A 19296-nucleotide genomic window follows, 5' to 3' on the forward strand; every position below is an offset into this window, starting at 1 on the left:
ACACAAATTCCTATTTGTAGTTTAACTCTTCGAGCCTGATCTTCTATGAAGTAAAATCACTCCTTTCATGTGAAACAACTATTTACTTGTCCCTCATCTACTCACGAAGGGTAATAGTGGTAATGTAATTGGACTAGCATTGTTGGGCCCCAGGCTCATCCAATGGAGACACGGGTTCAAATCGAAATGTAGGCACCAAAATGTGGAATTGAAAACTCGTCCCCCAGTGATGGTGACCATGAACCCGCCACTGATTACTGTAAAATCCCATCTGGTTCATTAACATCCTTCAGGGAATGGAACCCTTCATCATTATCAGGACTGGCCTACTTGTGTCTTTCCACCCATATGTATGAGGTTGACTCTTAACTGCCCTCTGAAATGGCCCAGCAAGCCAGTCAGTCCAAGGGCAATTAGGGATGGGTAACAAAAGCTAATCCTGCCAGTAACACCCACAATCCATGAAAGAACAAAGGAAATATGAAATTAATCCATTGCATTCGCTGCCGGTACTGTGCAATCCTCTACTTTTGGAAGATTCACTTTGTGGAATATGTCTGCCCAGTCCACAATCATGGCCCTGACCCTGCTGGTAATCCACTTCAACATCTTGCCCTCATGCTCACATTTCTGCCCTCGGCCGGTTGCAATGTTCCAGTGAAGAACAACACAAACTCGGGAAACAGGACCTCATCTTCCAAATAGGTGTTTTCCAGCCTTATGGGTTCGAAACTGAACTCAACAGCTTCCGACCATCGACTCTGTTCTCCATTTGTACTATTTTGCCGGATTTCCAGTTTGTATCTTGTTATCTTGTTTTGCTTTCAAGCAGCACTGACCTTTATTCTCCTGTTAACACATTCTGCTATTTTGCTTTCTGGCAGCGCTTACTTTAATCTGCTATTAACAGCTGCTCTGGGCCAATGCCTTGTTCCTTTAACACTGCCATTCCATCTCCCTTTGCCTTTTGTTTCATGGAATCCCTGTAATTTAATTTTCCCAGCCCTCCAACCAGTCCGTGACCTTCTTTCTTTTTGCTCCACCTTCCCCTCACCTTGCGTTCAACATTCTAACACTCCTCATATCAAAAGAATCGTCATATTCAAGGTAAAACGTTAAATCTGTTTCCCTCTCCCCAGATGCTGCTAGTCCTGTTGAGATTTTTCCAGCATTACTTTTAGTTTTTATTTCTGCAGTTCAGTGCCTGTTCTGTGAAGAAATTCCACGTATCTCCCATTTCCCAGTTACACAGGTAATTATGCATAATTTACCCTTGTCACATTCACGTATGGGGTCGCTTGTGAATTCCCTACTATCCCATTTCGAGTTGGCAACAGGGACTGCATCCCACGTGGAGAATTTGAAACATGGAACTCCAGAAATGATGGACAAATGTTTTGAAGGTGGCAACCCCAAGAGGAGAGGAGAGGGAGGTTGGAGATGGGGGCGGTGTCTTGCAGGTGCAGAGAGTTCATCATCTCTTCTCTTTTGTTGAGAAGTGACATGACTAAACAAGTTTGAAACGGAAGATGGCGCCTGAGGAGAGAACCATGAACAATAATGACTGACCTGGGAGCCAGGATGGGAAGTTGGGTGCTCAGCAATTTAGTGGGAACAGGAGCCAGGGAACAGGAGTCTGGGCCCTTTGACAGGAAGAGTTCCCCGGTTCTCGGAGCAGCTCAACAGCGCCCTCCCTGGAGAGTCACTGACAGCAACTTCTGTCTTCCGCTGCCTGACTGCGCATGTACAAACCCGAGAGAAGAGCGGGGTTGGCCGTTTCCGCGAAGAAGGGTTAAAATTCTGTGTGCTGTTGTTTTCAAGTTCAGCACCGTGCATTAAAAAAAAGAAACTCGAGGCCTTAAAGAGGTGCAGCGATGTTTAAGCAGATTTGAAGTTGAGATGAGGGGAAGCGTTCTCAGCCTTACTGAGGGAGTGCTGCACTGTTGGCGATGCTGTCTTATGGATGGCACGTTTATTCAGAGGCCCCAGCTGTCTGATTGTCTCATTTTAAAAGATCCCAAAGCACTATGACGAAGGAGAGCCGGGGAGTTATATCCAGTTCCTGCAAAATAAATATCCCTCAAAAAAGATCACACAACAGCTGGTTATCTGGTCGTTATTTTCATTCTTTCATGGGATAGGGCAGGAGATTATCCCTAATTGCCCTTGAACTGAGTAGCTTGCTAGTCCCTTTCAGAGGGAAGTTAAGAATCATTCACATCCATATGGGTCGAAAGCCGCAAGTCAGCCGAACCAGCTGACGAGAGTAGATTTCCCTTCCTAAAGGTAGATTATCTTCTTTTTAGAACTTATTTATTTTATTTTATCCAATCGAGGGATGAGACCGTCGCTGGCCATGGCAACATTTATTGACCAAGCCCAATTGCCCCTTGAGAAGCTGGTGTTGACTTGCCTTCTTGAACAGCTGAAGTCCATGAGGTGTAGGTACACCAGACTGCTATAAGGGATTGAGTTTCATCATTTTGACCCAGCGGCAGTGAAGGAATGGCGATATATTTCCAAATCAGGATGGTGAGCGGCTTGGAGGGAAGCTTCAAAGTGGTGGTGTTCCAAAATATCTACTGTCCTTGTCTTTCAAGATGTTAGAGTTCGAGGGCTTGGAAAGTGCTGTCGAAGGAGCCTTGGTGAATTCCTGCAATGCAGCTTGTAGATGGTAAACTCTGCTGCTACTGTGCGTCAGGGCTGGAGGGAGTTAATGGTTATGGAAGGGCAGTCAATCAAACGGGCTACTTTGTCCTGGATGGTTTCAAGTTTCTTCAGTGTTGTTGGAGCTGCCCTCATCCAGGCAACCGGAGACTATTCCATCACACACCTGACTTTTGACTTGTAGATGGTGGACAGGCTTTGAGGAATAAGGAGCCAAGTTGCTCGTTACATAACTCATAGTGTGTGATATTTTCTTGTAGCCAACGTATTTTTTAGCTAGTCCAGTTCAGTTTCTGTTCAATGGTAGCCCGCAGAATATTGGTAGTGGGCGATTCAGTGATGGCAATGCTATTGAACGTCAAAGGACAATGGTTAGTTTCTCTTTTGCAGGAGATGGTCATTGTCTGGCGCTTATGTGAGGGTTATTTTCCACTTGTCAGCCCAGGCCTGGATATTGTCGATATATTGCTGCATTTGGACATGGGCTGCTTCAGCGAATGGTGATGAACATTGTGCAATCAGCAGCGAACTTCCCCACTTCTGAACTGATGATGGAAGGGAGGTCAGAATGAATCATTTTTTAAAAATAAATCGGTGCCAGTTGCCATGGTCACCCTTACTGTGGGTAACTTTCCATTCCACATTTATTTACTGAGGTCGTGGTGGGATTCTAACACTCTTCCCGAGGGCCTAAATCTGGATTTCTGGCTCATCAGACGAGTGACATAAAGACTACACGACTGTCTCCCAGAGATGATCTGGTTGCTGTTTCTGGGAGCATGCTGTGCATACAGTGGATTCCTCATTTCCTACATTAGAACAGAGATTGCATTGCAAAAGCCCTTCATTGGCTGCAAGCCCTCAAATGAGATTTCAAACTGAGCGTGACCAATGCAACTCTTTTTAATATTAGAGTGTCCATTTTCAAAGCAAGCCACCCCTACCTCCATGACTTTAAATGAGAAAAGAAGTAGCAATGGGATGATGAGCAGATAATCTGTGTTCGTGAAGTCAGTTGTGATTTAAATGATTACCGGGGCAATGAAAATTAGCACCAGGGTTCAGGTCAGAAATGGCGCCCAGGAAATGCGTAGCACCTACAGTCCAGCTGGGATTTTCGCCCCGGTTGTGCTTGATCTTGGTGTGGAAGGTGGGGGGATTCATTATTTTGATAGTTTGAATGCGGACAATCACCGACAGCAACAGCATCAGGGACAGCAGCAGCAGGGACAGCCAGCGTGGGGAGGCGTTCCTCTATGCGACTGGCTGCTTCCAGAGGCTGCACTCTCTCCAGATCACTTAAAAAAAGCAATCACTCTGCAAATGGGGCCCAGAAAAGGGCTGTTACTTCCAGCACTCACTCTGCAAGAGTGCACACAAGGAAACCATTTTTTATTTCACAACTTTACTTCCTCAGCACTACCATGAAACTCACTTCTTCTCTAAAAAAAAGTATTCTAATCCATCACGTCATGATCAATCCACGAATATCCGTTCTGACACGATCTTGGCCCTTCTATATCTTGCCTCAGGTCTCGGTCAGAGGAACAGTCAATCAGAGCATTGCTACAAAATGCCTGCCTGCCGCTTCAAATCGATTCTCCAGATGGTGGCCTTATCAATTCTGCTGACGAATAGTAAGTCTCCATTCATTTCTGTAGTTGGTAATGAATGAGGTGTTGAAAATAGTTAATTTATTCTTAAATTCCGTGGAAATGGCTAGAATGAGAAAGCTGCAGCTAAATTCGAACCATTGTTTCTAAGATAATGCAAACTCCAATACCCTATTTCTTTGAAGTTTAAATGCTGACCTCAGACATGTCTACTTTGCTTTTTCTATCTCAGGTGTCCCAGCTTTCTGCTGGTCGGTTTCTGAAATTAAAGCCTCCAAAGATTCATCTATGCTGCCTCTGTCCTGCAACTCGATTTTATAATTCTCATTCCTCTGTTTAAACTTCAAGGCTGCTGGCAACCTCTCTGTCTCTGTAACTTGCTGCAGCTCTTACAATTCTCATGATCCTGCTCGAATCCCTCCATGGGCCTTCGCACCCGCCTCCCTATCTCTCTAACCTCCTCCAGCCCAGACAATTCTCAACCACCGCCCTTCTAAATCCATCAATGGTTATTCGCCCCCTTCTTCCCAAATTCTGTAATGCCCTCAAGCCCGTACAATTCTCCCCCTCCTGTTCCAAATCACTCCGTGGCCCAATGCACCCTCCCTCCGTATATCTGTAACCCCCTCCAGCCCCTTCAATTCTCGCCCTCCTGTTCCAAATCCTTCCATGGCGCCTCGGCCCCCTCCTTCCCTATTTCTATAAACCTCCTGCAGCCCCGACACTTCTCACCCTCTTGTTCGCTGTGCAGCGTTCCAGCTGCACAACCCTCACAGAACGGTGTTTTTCTTGCCTTTCCTCCATACTAGTGTCGATTAGTTCATCCCCTTGTGCTCACGCTCTGGAATCCGCTCGCTAAGCCTCAGATATTTCTTCACCTGCTTGAAATGGCGCCTTAAAAGTCCTCCCTTTTGATCAGTTAGAGACCCTGACTTCAGAGTTCTGTTGTTATTGGTCTAATTATGTACCTGTGACTGACATAACGACATTCATCAAAGGGATAGGCGCTGTACAAATTCAAGATGATGTTGTCTGTCCTTGCCCCGAGATCTCAACTGTATTTCAATGCTATATGCAGCGACATTGGTAGTTTAATGGGAGTTTTCCTCCTTTGTCCCTTAGGTGTCCCCAACCAACACATCCATAGGGCACTGAGCTATACTTCTACGGGTGTACACTTGTTTTTTTTTAAACGTAGAAAGATTTCATAAAGCCAATCTTTGCTCAGTTGTTTATTGTGTCGCCGACTACAACATCCAAGAAAGCTCTTTAACTAACATTCATTGAGTTTTGCTGTGGAGGACTGAATGAGCCAGGGAGTGCCCCGTCTCTAAAACAGTTCCCCAATTGGCCTCATTCCAATTCCCCATTCGGGCCATCTCCCCTGTGCTCGCACTATGGGGGCAAAAGAAAAACCCTTTTCCCTTCATCCCACTGACCTTGCCCCTTCCCTTTCCAGTCAACGCCCACCTTTGATCTCTCCTGAAGGAAACTCACCCTTGAATCCTACCCTCCTGTCCTGTTGACCATTCGGCCCACCCACTCTGTTCCCCATCATTAAGAGTGTTTTCTCCTTGCTCAGCCCCTCACTCGCCGTTTACAAGTTCTGTATTGTTCCTTCCTTCAAAAGTTCATCTAATCCCAGCTTCTGAGCGTTGGCTGATTCAGTTAAAAAAAGTTATTGTGTTCATAGCACCCTGCCTGTTAAAAGTAATACCCGATCATTACCATTGATCTATATTTAAAATCATTGCCCCTTCAGTCATTACATACAAAACCAGGACTACTGGTAATGTGAAAATTCAGATAAAACACCACCCCGTCATGCAAGACTTCCTGGTCGATCAGAAACCTGTCTAACTCAGCCATGAGTTTATTATATGCCCCAGCCTCCACTGCTTTTTTGGTGGGAGAGTTGGTGCTGGTGGGTGGGAGGGAGGGAAAGGTGGGGAGTGGAGAATTCCACAGACTGACGACCACCTGAGAGAAAAAGTGCCCCTCATTTCCGTCTTACATGGCGGGGGGGGGGGGGGGGGTGCTAATTTACAATTGTGTCCCACAGTTTTCTAGACTCCCCCAGATCATTTACCCTGTGAAGCCGAATCCAAACCGCCCCCTCAACACGAATCTAAAACTAGGGAGGACAATTTCAGGCAAGGAGGGGTTTTCATTTAAAATGGCAATGAGGAGGAATTTCTTCTCTTAGGGGGTAGTCAGATTGTGTAGAATTCTCTCCCCCTAGAGCAGTGGTGGTAGGGTCAGTGAATATTTGAATGCTGAGTTGTGAAGATATTTTCATTGAAAAGGATGTCGAGAGTTCCAAGGAACGGGCTGAGAAGTGGGGTTAAGGCCACATTCAGATCAGCAGTCTCGATGGACCGAATGGCCTCCTACTGCTCCTATTCATTAGGTCACTTCCCTGAACGATTTTTTTCCCAAACTCTTCTTGCATGGTGCATTCTCCCAAATTAGACTCGCCAGCCCTTTGCCCCCTTTGTTCGAGGTCTTTCCCTTGGTCCCATTGACCAGGCAGCCCCTTGGCCCCTGTGTCCGCTCTCGGAAGGATTTTCTCCTTAGTTCCTGTCCCATCACCTTTCCCAATCCGACCTAACGCCCCTGGGCCCTATATGTGAAAGAGCTCTCCCTTCACTCATAACCTCCTTCTCTTTTTCCATTCGGCCTGGCCCTCCTCTACCCTTTTTTGGGGAGGTCTACCCCCAGCCCCCTCTTCCCCCCGCCCCCCCCTCCCTCCCCCCCCCCCCCCCCCCCCCCCCAACCACCCCACACTACCACTCACCAGGTCACTGGCCAGTTCCACACGCTCGGTTAATCACTGCTCACTGCAGGAAGTTATCGGCTTTCTCATTTTGAAGACAGTCATTGTGCTACTAACCAGCTGTCTAATTCTAAAAATCCCCTCGCTCATAACACCCCCCCCCAAAGCCCCATCCAAACCAATTCCATTGCCTGATCATTGTTTTAAAATGCTGGCATTGGACTGTTAAGTAACATCGTTAAGGGGAGTCTAAGTATGTAGAGAGATTAAAAAAAACATGAACAATGACGTGTTTTGCCGAAAGGCTTGACTCGGTTGTAATTTATGTGTAACTCGTTACTCAGTGAATCAGCAATTTACAGGGATGACAACAGGAAAACAGACGGTTGGGTGCTAACGAATTCGTGTGGGCATTCACCCTTCAATCAGGCAGAGGAACAATCTCGAAAGCCTGTGCTAATCCCAAATTCCTTCACTCAGCTCCCAGGAGCTTTACAGTCACTTATCTGGTCCGTGTACTGAGGGGGATTGAATGTCTGATGATGACCACGAAATCATCAACCTATCTGGTTCACTAATACCCTTTAGGGAAGACAATCTGCCGCCCTTGCCTGCTCTGGCCGACATATGACTCCAGTCCCACAACAATGTGATTGACTCTTAAAAGCCATCTGAACAAGGGCAGTTAGGGATAGGCAATAAATGGTGAGCCAGCTAGCTATGCCCACATCCCATGAATGATTAAGGATTTGTTTTTAAGTACGTTGTCCATTCTTCAGTGAATAATTCCTCTGGTGTAATCCACAACCTTGTAACACTCACTGTAAAATTTAGCATGTCACCTGGCTTTTAAAAAAAAATGGAATAGTGGACATCCTTGCGTGTCTCCTTGTTTCAGGTCCTCCGTCACTTCATTGGATCATATACTGGTGGAGTTTTGCAGCTTGGATTGGCCCAGACAAAATAATCCCACTGTCCAGCTCCTCCCTCTATCCTTGCATCTAATGACAGAAGAAGCTCAAATACATGTATTTGTTTCGAATGTAGTAAGGGTTTGTGCTTCTACCACTTTGCAGGCTGAGGGTTCCAGATTCCAACTATCTTAAAAAATCCCCTTGAATTTCCTCTAAGCCTTCTCCCCAATACCTTGTATCTATGCCTCGCCACCACCCTCCCCTCCCCAAACACCCCTCCCCCACCCCACCCCACCCCCCATCAACACCCACTCAGTTCCCACATCCAAGGGGAGTGCAGGGGTTTCCGATCCAGGCACTCTGTTTGGGCCCCTCATCTTTTGTGTACACTGCTAACAAGGTTCCCATTCAGACTCCTCTGTCCAAAGGACTACAAGCAGACCCTATGGAATATTCTGCAATAAATAATAACCTCCATTCCAGGCAACATTAAATTTCCTACATACCCTCGACAGCACAATCACAACTTCCCTGTAGTGTTGGTGACAGTAACTGCTTGCAGTATTCCGGTTGTGTCCTTACGAGTGTTTCATCCATTTCCAGTATAGCCTCCCTGATCTAAAATCTTATATCTCACCTAATCATGGCAAGTATCCCCTGGAAAGAACTTCAATTGAAATAAAAACAAAAAAACTGCGGATGCTGGAAATCCAAAACAAAAACAAAAACAGAATTACCTGGAAAAACTCAGCAGGTCTGGCAGCATCGGCGGAGAAGAAAAGAGTTGACGTTTCGAGTCCGCATGACCCTTCGACAGAACTTGAGTTCGATTCCAAGAAAGAGTTGAAATATAAGCTGGTTTAAGGTGTGTGTGTGGGGGGCGGAGAGAGAGAGAGAGAGAGGTGGAGTGGGGGTGTGGTTTTAGGAACAAACAAACTGTGATAGAAGCAGATCATCAAAAGATGTCAACAACAATAGTACAAAAGAACACATAGGTGTTAAAGTTAAAGTTGGTGATATTATCTAAACGAATATGCTAATTAAGAATGGATGGTAGGGCACTCAAGGTATAGCTCTAGTGGGGGTGGGGAGAGCATAAAAGATGTAAAAAAAATATATATATTTTTTTTATAATGGAAATAGGTGGGAAAAGGAAAATCTATATAATTTATTGCAAAAAAAGAAAAGGAAGGGGGAAACAGAAAGGGGGTGGGGATGGGGGAGGGAGCTCACGACCTAAAGTTGTTGAATTCAATATTCAGTCCGGATGGCTGTAAAGTGCCTAGTCGGAAGATGAGGTGTTGTTCCTCCAGTTTGCGTTGGGCTTCACTGGAACAATGCAGCAACCAAGGACAGAAATGTGGGCAAGAGAGCAGGGTGGAGTGTTAAAATGGCAAGCGACAGGGAGGTTTGGGTCATTCTTGCGGACAGACCGCAGGTGTTCTGCAAAGCGGTCGCCCAGTTTACGTTTGGTCTCTCCAATGTAGAGGCGACCACATTGGGAGCAACAAATGCAATAGACTAAGTTGAGGGAAATGCAAGTGAAAAGCTGCTTCACTTGAAAGGAGTGTTTGGGTCCTTGGACGGTGAGGAGAGAGGAAGTGAAGGGGCAGGTGTTGCATCTTTTGCGTGGGCATGGGGTGGTGCCGTAGGAGGGGGTTGAGGAGTAGGGGGTGATGGAGGAGTGGACCAGGGTGTCCCGGAGGGAGCAATCCCTACAGAATGCCGATAGTGGGCGTGAATGGAAGATGTGTTTGGTGTTGGCATCATGCTGGAGTTGGCGGAAATGGCGAAGGATGATCCTTTGATTGCGGAGGCTGGTGGGGTGATAAGTGAGGACAAGGGGGACCCTATCATGTTTCTGGGAGGGAGGAGAAGGCTTGAGGGCGGATGCGCGGGAGATGGGCCGGACACGGTTGAGGGTTCTGTCAACGACCATGTGTGGAAAACCTCGGTTAAGGAAGGGGGAGGACATGTCCTCCCTCTTCCTTAACCGAGCTTTTCCACCCACGGTCGTTGACAGGGCCCTCAACCGTGTCCGGCCCATCTCCCGCGCATCCGCCCTCATGCCTTCTCCTCCCTCCCAGAAACATGATAGGGTCCCCCTTGTCCTCACTTATCACCCCACCAGCCTCCGCAATCAAAGGATCATCCTTCGCCATTTCCGCCAACTCCAGCATGATGCCACCACCAAACACATCTTCCCTTCACGCCCACTATCGGCATTCCGTAGGGATTGCTCCCTCCGGGACACCCTGGTCCACTCCTCCATCACCCCCTACTCCTCAACCCCCTCCTACGGCACCACCCCATGCCCACGCAAAAGATGCAACACTTGCCCCTTCACTTCCTCTCTCCTCACCGTCCAAGGACCCAAACACTCCTTTCAAGTGAAGCAACATTTCACTTGCATTTCCCCCAACTTAGTCTACTGCATTTGTTGCTCCCAATGTGGTCTCCTCTACATTGGAGAGACCAAACGTAAACTGGGCGACCGCTTTGCAGAACACCTGCGGTCTGTCCGCAAGAATGACCCAAACCTCCCTGTCGCTTGCCATTTTAACACTCCACCCTGCTCTCTTGCCCACATGTCTGTCCTTGGCTTGCTGCATTGTTCCAGTGAAGCCCAACACAAACTGGAGGAACAACACCTCATCTGCCGACTAGGCACTTTACAGCCATCCAGACTGAATATTGAATTCAACAACTTTAGGTCGTGAGCTCCCTCCCTCATCCCCACCCCCTTTCTGTTTCCCCCTTCCTTTTCTTTTTTTTCCAATAAATTATATAGATTTTCCTTTTCCCACCTATTTCCATTACTAAAATTTTTATTTATTTATTTATTTATTTTTTTACATCCTTTATGCTCTCCCCACCCCCACTGGAGCTATGCCGTGAGTGCCCTACCATCCATTCTTAATTAGCACATTCGTTTAGATAATATCACCAACTTTAACTTTAACACCTATGTGTTCTTTTGTACTATTGTTGTTGACATCTTTTGATGATCTGCTTCTATCACAGTTTGTTTGTTCCTAAAACCACACCCCCACTCCACCTCTCTCTCTCTCTCTCTCCGCCCCCCACCCACACACCTTAAACCAGCTTATATTTCAACTTTTTCTTGGACTCGAACTCAAGTTCTGTCGAAGGGTCATGCAGACTCGAAACGTCAACTCTTTTCTTCTCCGCCGATGCTGCCAGACCTGCTGAGTTTTTCCAGGTAATTCTGTTTTTGTTTTTGTTTTCAATCGAAATAATCTATTTGTTTTTCCTACTCAGCCCGGTCCCTCAATGAATTGAAATGGCCTTAACAAATGACCATTCAAAATAAAACGCTTTCATTTTGTCCACATCTACATTCATACTGCTGTTTCCTCATTGCGAGCATATTCTAAGCTATCCAAGACCTACTATATCTCTCTGTTCCAACAACCTTATTCCAACTAAACTGCACAGATAACTCTATTGGATCTTCTATTAATCATTTATATTGGTTCACCATCGCATGTTGAGAGTTCATCTCTTATACAACCTCTCCTACACTATCCTCGAAACTAGGAATTCTATTGCCAAGGCATGTTTTCCATAGAGTGTCTACTGAAACTGTCAATAACTCTCTATTTGAGCTATTACTCATGATATATATGGATTCACCATTTCATCTCGAGAGTTCACCTCTCTATATCCTGTCCCGCAATCAGTTTTTCATTCGTGTTGAATTTTCTCTCAACTTGACGTGTTGATTTGCAATATCTTGTGAATCTGAACATCCAGAATGTTCCCGCTCCATAACATCTGTCAGCTCTCGCCCCATTTTTTTACCCAAGCAGCTCTCATAATGTGAAGCTATCAGCGTTGAGTAAACAGGCTGAAACTCCTCCCCCTGTAAGAGAGAAGACTGAGGGGTGAGCTGATTGAGGTTTTTAAGATTGTGGAAGTGTGAATAAGGGGAGATGTAGAAAACAAGGGGGCCATGAGTATGAGACAAATACTAATGTCCAATAAGGGAAGCTAGGGAAAACCTCTTTCGCCAGAGAGTAGGGGCAATGTAGAACTGGTTAACACACAGACTGGCCGAGTTGAACACCATGGGTACACTTATCGGAAGCTGGATGAACACAAGAGGGAGAAAATGTTGGAGAATGTGCAGATGGAATTATATCAGAGAGATTGGGAGAAAGTTCACACCTTATATATGAAAGGAAAAATGCATGCAAGACAACGTTTAACAGTTAAAATGTACCAATTAAAAACTCTAAAATCTCACATTCCAGACTTTAAATTCCAACTGCCATTCATTCCCATACTTACCATTAATTAGTAATTAATAATTCATTATTCCCATTAATATCCAATTGCAGTTTCCTATAACGTTCAGAATTAATGGCCATCCCCCATCCCCCATCAACATTTGTGTCATTTTTGAAATGTGTTCATAACTGCCCCTAACTATAGATATTCACTGTTAGCAGAAGTCGGTGCAACACTGAAATGTAGTGATCACATCTGTGTATTTCTGGTAATGCTGAGTAACTTTTCGTAACTTCTAGTTAGGTTTCCTCATTTCTAACCATTTATAACTGAGTTTGCTATATTCCCCCTAACTCCACACTCCTCTGTCCTCCTCCACTTGCTCCCTCCATTTGCCCTGCCCTTTCCACAATCAGGCCCTTGGTTCTGTGGCGTTTATCTCTCTCTCTCTCTCTATCTATCTCTCTCTGTCTCTCTTTCTATCACTCTCTCTCTCCCTCTGTCTCTCTCTCTCTCTCTCTCTCTCCCTCCTTCTCTCTCCTTTCTCTCTCTCTCTCTCTCTCTCTCTCTCCCTCTCTTAACTTTCTCTGGGCCTCTCTCTGTCTCTCTCTTCCTCTCACTCATTCTGCCGCTGTTCCTGTTTCTCCCTCTCTCTCTCTCTCGGTCTTTCTGTCTCTATCTTCCTCTCACTGGCTCCCTGTCTCCTTCTATCTCTGTTCTCCCGCTATGTGCCTATCTTTTTCTGCATTTCTCTCATTCTCTCTCTCTTGATGATGTATTATCGCCTGTCTCTCTGCCTTTCTCTCTCTCTCTCCCTCTTTATTTCTCTCTCTTCTCTCTACCTTCCTCTATCTGCCTGTCTCTCTGTCTGACTTTCTCCCTTAGTCCCTCTGTCTGTGTTTCTCTCACTCTTCCTGTTTCTCATTGTGTCTTTCGAGCTCTCCCCCATCTCTCTCTCTCTGCCCTCTATCTGCCTGCCTCCCTCTCTCTTTCTGCCTGTCTATCTGTCTGTCTTTTTCCCTCAATCTTTCTTTCCGCCTCTCTCTACCTCTCTCTGTTTCTCTGTGTGTCTCTCCATCTCTCTCTCTCCCCCTCTGATTCTCTCTCCTAATTCCTCTTTACAAATTGACTTTTTTTTTTCTCTCTGCGTGGAACGTTTAAAGCACTTCCTCTTTTTCAACAGCTTTCTCACGGATGTTGCCTCCGACACTGACTCCGGCAGGACATTGCATAACCTAACCACCATTTGATATATTTCAGGTCTCCTGCCTCTCTACTGCTTATTTATTGACCTTAACTTTATACACTCAGTTACAGAACCGTAGGTCAGACAGGTATATAGGAATTAAAACGCTGTATTATGTTCTCTGGCCTAACTATTACTTTTCGTGTTTATCCTCGAGACACAACAACCCTAATCCCCTTTATAATCGGTTTTTGTTTATTTACTCATTTTTAAATGCATTTATTCTGTCATTTATTTGTTCAATTTTTATACTTTTTCCCTGACATCACACACCCCACCCACAGGGCCATCTGTCACGTGTTTCAATGTTATGTTTTCACACAGCACGGTCAGTTGTTCTGCTATTAACACATCCCGAAGTATTACGTTTCTGCAACTATCAGCTCCTCCTTTAGTGTTTAACATAATCATTAACACTCCATTTGCCTTGGGTCCATGACAACATTGCCAATCTCTCCAGAGCTCTCACCTATCCCTGACCTTCTATCTTGCTCCACCTGCTCCATCCCCTCTTAAACAGTATTATATCCATCACATTCCTGCTTGTCTTAAGTTCAGAAGAAGAGTCATACGGAGTCGAATATTAACTGTGTTTCTCACTCCTCAGATGCTGCCAGCTCTGCTGAGTATTACAAAATTGTTTTGTATTTTTTTTCAGCCCTAATCCGATCAGAGCTGTGTCAGTATTTTTAAAGAGTTGTCTGAATCATCCCACTCAACTGCTCTTTCATAAAGCGCTGCAAATGTTCCCTTTAAATGTTTATGTAATTTCCTTTTGAAAGATTCCATTGAAGCTCTTCCCTTTAACTGTTATTACAGTGGGTTCCAGATCAGAAAATTCTTTAAAAAAAATGTTTTCACTTGTCATTACTGTTTGATTTTGTGAATTACTTTAAACCTGCTTCTCTGCAACGTTTTTTGAAGCAATATTCTAATGCTGCAATATTCTAACGCGATTCTTCACGTTTTGTTCCCTTACAATGTGTTCCATTCCAGCCTCTTCCGCTGATGTGGACTGTGATAAAAACAGTAAGTAGCACCAATTCAACACAACTCCTCTGACAATGTACAAACTCACTCAGAAATGAGAGAAATGATCAATATTGATGAAGTGCAAAATGAAAACTACATAGGACATAGCATCTAATCTGATTATGCTGGATAATTGTAGGCAGTGGGGACACAGCGGATTAGAGCAGTGAACATTAAGGGCACCTGAGGATGTCATGCAGGGTACATTTTATAGGATGGTACCCAGGTCATATGCATTAAGTTAAGAGGAAATATAAACTAGGGTCACATTCCCTTGATATTTGAAGATCAAAAGTTTATCTGATCGATTTGTTATCAAGATATTTGTTGACCAGGAACTGAACTGGGCCAGCCATATAAATATTGTGACTGCAAGAGCAGGTCAGAGGCTGGGAATCTTGTGACGAATAACTCACAACCAGACTCCCGAGGGCCTGTCCACTATCTACAAGGCACAAGTCAGAGGTGTGATGGAATACTCCCCACTTGCCTGGATGAATGCAGCTCCAACAATACTCAAGAAGCTGGATACCATCCAAGACAAAGCAGCCCTAGACTGGCAACCCATCCACAAAAATCAACTCCGTCCACCACTGACGCACAGTGGCAGCAGTGTGTAACAGCTACAATGTGCACTACTGGAATTCATAAATGCACTTTCGACATCACCTTACAAACCCACGACCGCTATAATCTAGATGAACAAGGGCAACAGACACATGGTAACACCACCACCTGGAATTTCCCTTCCGAACCAATCACCATCCTGACTTGTAAATATATCGACCATTCGTTCACAGCCGCTGGTTCATAACTCTGGAACTCCCTGCCTAATTGCGCTGTGGGTGTCCCTACACCACACAGACTGCAGCGATTCAAGAGGACAGCTCAAAACCACCTTCTCAAGGTCAAATAGCGATGGGCAATAAATGCTGCCCTAGCCAGCGATGCTCAAATCCCATGAATGATTTTTTTTTTTTAAATCAAGGAATCATATTGGTAGATAGAGGGAAAACTCTTTTCCTCATTTGGGGAGGCTAAGAGTAGGGGGTGCATTATACCAGAGTTTAGGGCAAGATATTTCATAAGCAAAGGGATGAGAAACTTCTAAACACAAAGTGATGCTAAAGTTTAGACATCTCTCCCAAAAATCAGAACTGATGCTGAATTATTTGTTAATTATTAATTTGACGATGGTATATCTATTGATATCTGATGATCTATGGGACAAAAGTAAAATGAAGAATTGGGTCATAGATCAGCTGTGATCTCAGTGAAAGGTAGAACAGGCTTGAATCATAGAGTGGTTTCAGCACAGAAGGAGGCCATTTGTCCCTGTCTTTCCGTGTCACCTCTTTGAAGGTGTAACTGAGCAAGTTGCCTCCTCCACGCTTTAACATAACACGGAATATTTCGCTCTTAAGCTCTGCTTATCCAAGAAGTACTATAGAGCCTCCCTCCATCACACACTCAGACAGTGCGTTGCTGATCCCAACCACTCTCTTCCTGAAACAAAACTTTCTCCTCATGGCGTCATTGCTTCTTTGGCAAATTACATTAAACCCATGCATTTTGGCTCTCGATCATTCCACGAAAAGAGCAATTTATCTCGCTCTATACCCTCTGCATCACAAATTACTTTGAATATGCCTATCGGGTCTTCTCTTAACCTTCTAGTCTCTCACGAGATCAACCCCTGCTTCTTCAATCTCTCCACATAACCAAAGCTCCTCATCCTTGGAAATATCCTCGTTAATATTTTCTGAGCCTTCTGTGAATTCTTCACATTCTTCCTAAATTGTGGTGCCCATAATTGGACAGAATACCCGAGTTAAGGTAGTGCCAGAGTTTATATACATACTTATCATAAACGATTTGTCCCTTAGGGATAAATGTTATTTTGTGTTTCTACATTCCTATGTTCTGTAATGGTACAGCAGGTTATATACTCCCTAATTTGTAGTTTTGACTCAGCGATATACAATCTTAAAGATCAATCATCAGCATTTACAGACAAAATTATTCATTTTTTCTGAACGGTGATGTAAAAAAAATAATTTTGAGAAAACTGAATGGCGCTTATAGAGAGAAGGGTCAAGCAGCATGTTTTGAACGAATTCCTTCATTATTCCATGAAATCGTGGCCTTTTTTTGTTTGTGTATATATTAATCTTTCTTATAATGTGGGCAAGACAGCAGTTATTGCCCATCCCTCATTGCCCCTGATAATGTGGTGCTGAGCCACATTCGAATGAATGGCCTGTTCAGACATTTCACTCCAGCGTCAGCCACAATGCTGTGGGTCTGTTATGATTGATTCAGTTGGTAAAGCTGAGTTATTTTAAAATCCCAGAGGGAAACTTTAAAGAACTGTCATAACCTATCATTTTAACTGTTATGACTGAGATGCGACTCCAAGCTCAGGAATCAGGCCACCAGTTCTCGAATCTTTACATTAACCTAAATGAAACATTTTATTAATTTACATAGGTCAAAATGTATGTACACATAGCTACAAATTACTACTATCTGAACTTTTTACAAATTCCCAAACTGATCTCCATTAAGGCAACAGCAACATAAACTTAACCAAACAACAGGCAAAGCATTGTCACCTTATGAAATCAGAATGAGGTTCTTTTCACTGTGGAGACAGTTGGAGGCTTACATTTGCCTTTTGACCAGACATTACCTCTGCTCTGCACACCCGAAAGCTGTTGAATTTATACCTTTCAAACCCGCCGAACGTTAATTCACATTGTATCAAAAACCTCTCTGAACTTCACATTTTAACAATGAAACCCCTTTCGTAATATCAATTTTAGTAGTAATGAAAAAATATTGCTTGGTAGCTGCTAGAAAGGCATCAATTTTCACCGCACTTCCTGAATGCTCAGTTAAAAAAATGCAAATGCACGCTTTCTCTCTCACATATCAAAACTAATATATATCGAAGCATCCAGATTACCTGGCTTAATCCAATTAAGACAAACCCACAGGTTCAACCTCTATTTTAAAGGAAAATATTTTCCAAAATTGTATTTTATTTTTCAAAGATTGAGTTATATACATGAAAGCATGAATGCAAAATGTTCCGTGATATATATTGCAATGAAATTTTACATATTGCGGGTGTAACTGTGCAGGGTGTCTAATTCTGTCACACCCCAGTCTCCGCATCTGCAGCTGTTGGTTGGGAGGCTGCCTAGAAAGAGTTGGATCCACGCGCAATGTCCAGGCTGCAATGTTGCTGATTTGCAAGCACGGAATCAGCAGCGGATGGGACTAATGTTGACAGACATGTCCGACAGAACCCCTTTGGAACTGGAGCAACTTTGGTTTCTCACAGCCGTTGAAAGTATTGGGCAATATTGGACATGGGTTTTCCGACCGGCCAGCCAGATTCAACTCAGCCCACCCTATAAAAGATATTCGCGAAGCCCTGTCATGGGACTGATGTAGCTGGCCTGGGGAGGGGGAAGTAGTTGGTTAAACTCTTGGGATCGAGTTGACTTGGAATTTTACGGTCACATCATGGCGAGTGCAAGGCGTTCAAAAGACAATTGGCTTCGTCGGGATCGTAAAAACCCGCCCGGTAAAATTACGCCCCTGGTTTTACATCCCGCCCGATGTCACCTTTATTGAAGTCAGCACTGAGTAAAATAGTACGGGATTTAAATCTGACATTCTACCCCATCTGGTCTATTTGTAGCTTGCTGGTTCGGTAACATTGTCAGACGGGCGTGAATGTGGAGCCAGCAGAGGTGTTTTTGTTATGAAAGTTGAGCAAGAATGCTTATATGAAACCTGCCGTGTCTGATATATTATTGCTCTTTCAGATCCCTTACCCCGACCCATCCTGTCTCTGGATCCACCATCGAGTGTTATTCTACCGGGAGAAAGTATTTCACTCGTCTGTCATTTCCCTCTCACCCTCTGCAATGTGGATTTTTACAGAAATCACAAAGAGCAATTAGTCTATTTTAATGACGCAAGTTACATCGCCAAAGTGAAGCTTGAGGCAGATATGAAGTGGAAAGGTAATAACGCCTACACCTGTAAATATCTAAGATACTTCGAGAACAACAGGACCTGGGCATGTTCCCCACACAGTGATCCGGTGGAGCTAATTGTAACAGGTAAGAGAGACACACTGGCATTCCCAATCACCAAATAACACTCAGAATCACAGAAGAGCGCAGCGAAGCAATAGGACCTTTGGCCCCTCGTGACTGCGCTATCTCTTTGAAAGAGATCTCCAATTTATTTCCTCACTGTTCCTGATAGTGCCACCGCCGCCTCCAGCAGCAATAGCAGGAAGACCTCAACCATCATCCATTCAGCATTTAAAACTCCAAATTTAATTCCTCTTGTTGAAACTTTTGCTAACGCAGGTCAACCAGATCACAACTCTGCTGTGTAAAAAACAAACTCCCAGCAATCTCCAGTTTTTCATTTCATTGACGCCAACCATCTTCATGTTCTGTCATTTAATTATCCACAATCCTGTCAATGATATTAGTGCAGTAAATTATTGAAGAAGAACCCCTGATAGACTAGAACACCTCTCTTCGATTTAATCTTCTAATGTTCAATCTGAAGAACTGCATTGCGTCTCACATTAATTAGGTTGATTATTCTATTGTGTGAGAGCTGATATGACCAAGAGACTTAGAGTGAACAACAGGAAGTGCAAAAGATGAGATAGCACAATAGGTATTTGCACGAAATCTCTATCTGTCATTCACACTGAGAGAGGATTCCCTTCACACAGAGACTGTATTAGTGTATCTC

At 44.3% G+C, this 19296-nt stretch overlaps 1 protein-coding gene across 4 annotated transcripts in view; it reads left to right on the top strand.

The window, feature by feature from the left end:
• Positions 1-4182: 4182 nt before the first annotated feature.
• Positions 4183-19296, top strand: part of LOC121273103 (alpha-1B-glycoprotein-like) — a 32099-nt gene continuing 16985 nt past the window's right edge. For 3 of the 4 annotated variants that reach the window (XR_005941946.1, XM_041180073.1, XM_041180074.1), the window contains exons 1-3: positions 4200-4304; positions 14467-14499; positions 18342-18641. Coding sequence is in view for 3 of the 4 variants with exons in the window: in XM_041180073.1 (XP_041036007.1) it covers positions 4241-4304; positions 14467-14499; positions 18342-18641 (397 nt within the window). In the remaining variant the exon portion in view is untranslated. Of the gene's footprint in view, positions 4305-14466; positions 14500-18341; positions 18642-19296 lie in introns of all 4 variants that reach the window. The other variant, XM_041180072.1, reaches the window with a different exon arrangement.

The sequence above is a fragment of the Carcharodon carcharias genome, chromosome 39, assembly GCF_017639515.1.
Source record: "Carcharodon carcharias isolate sCarCar2 chromosome 39, sCarCar2.pri, whole genome shotgun sequence".
Lineage (NCBI taxonomy): Eukaryota > Metazoa > Chordata > Chondrichthyes > Lamniformes > Lamnidae > Carcharodon > Carcharodon carcharias.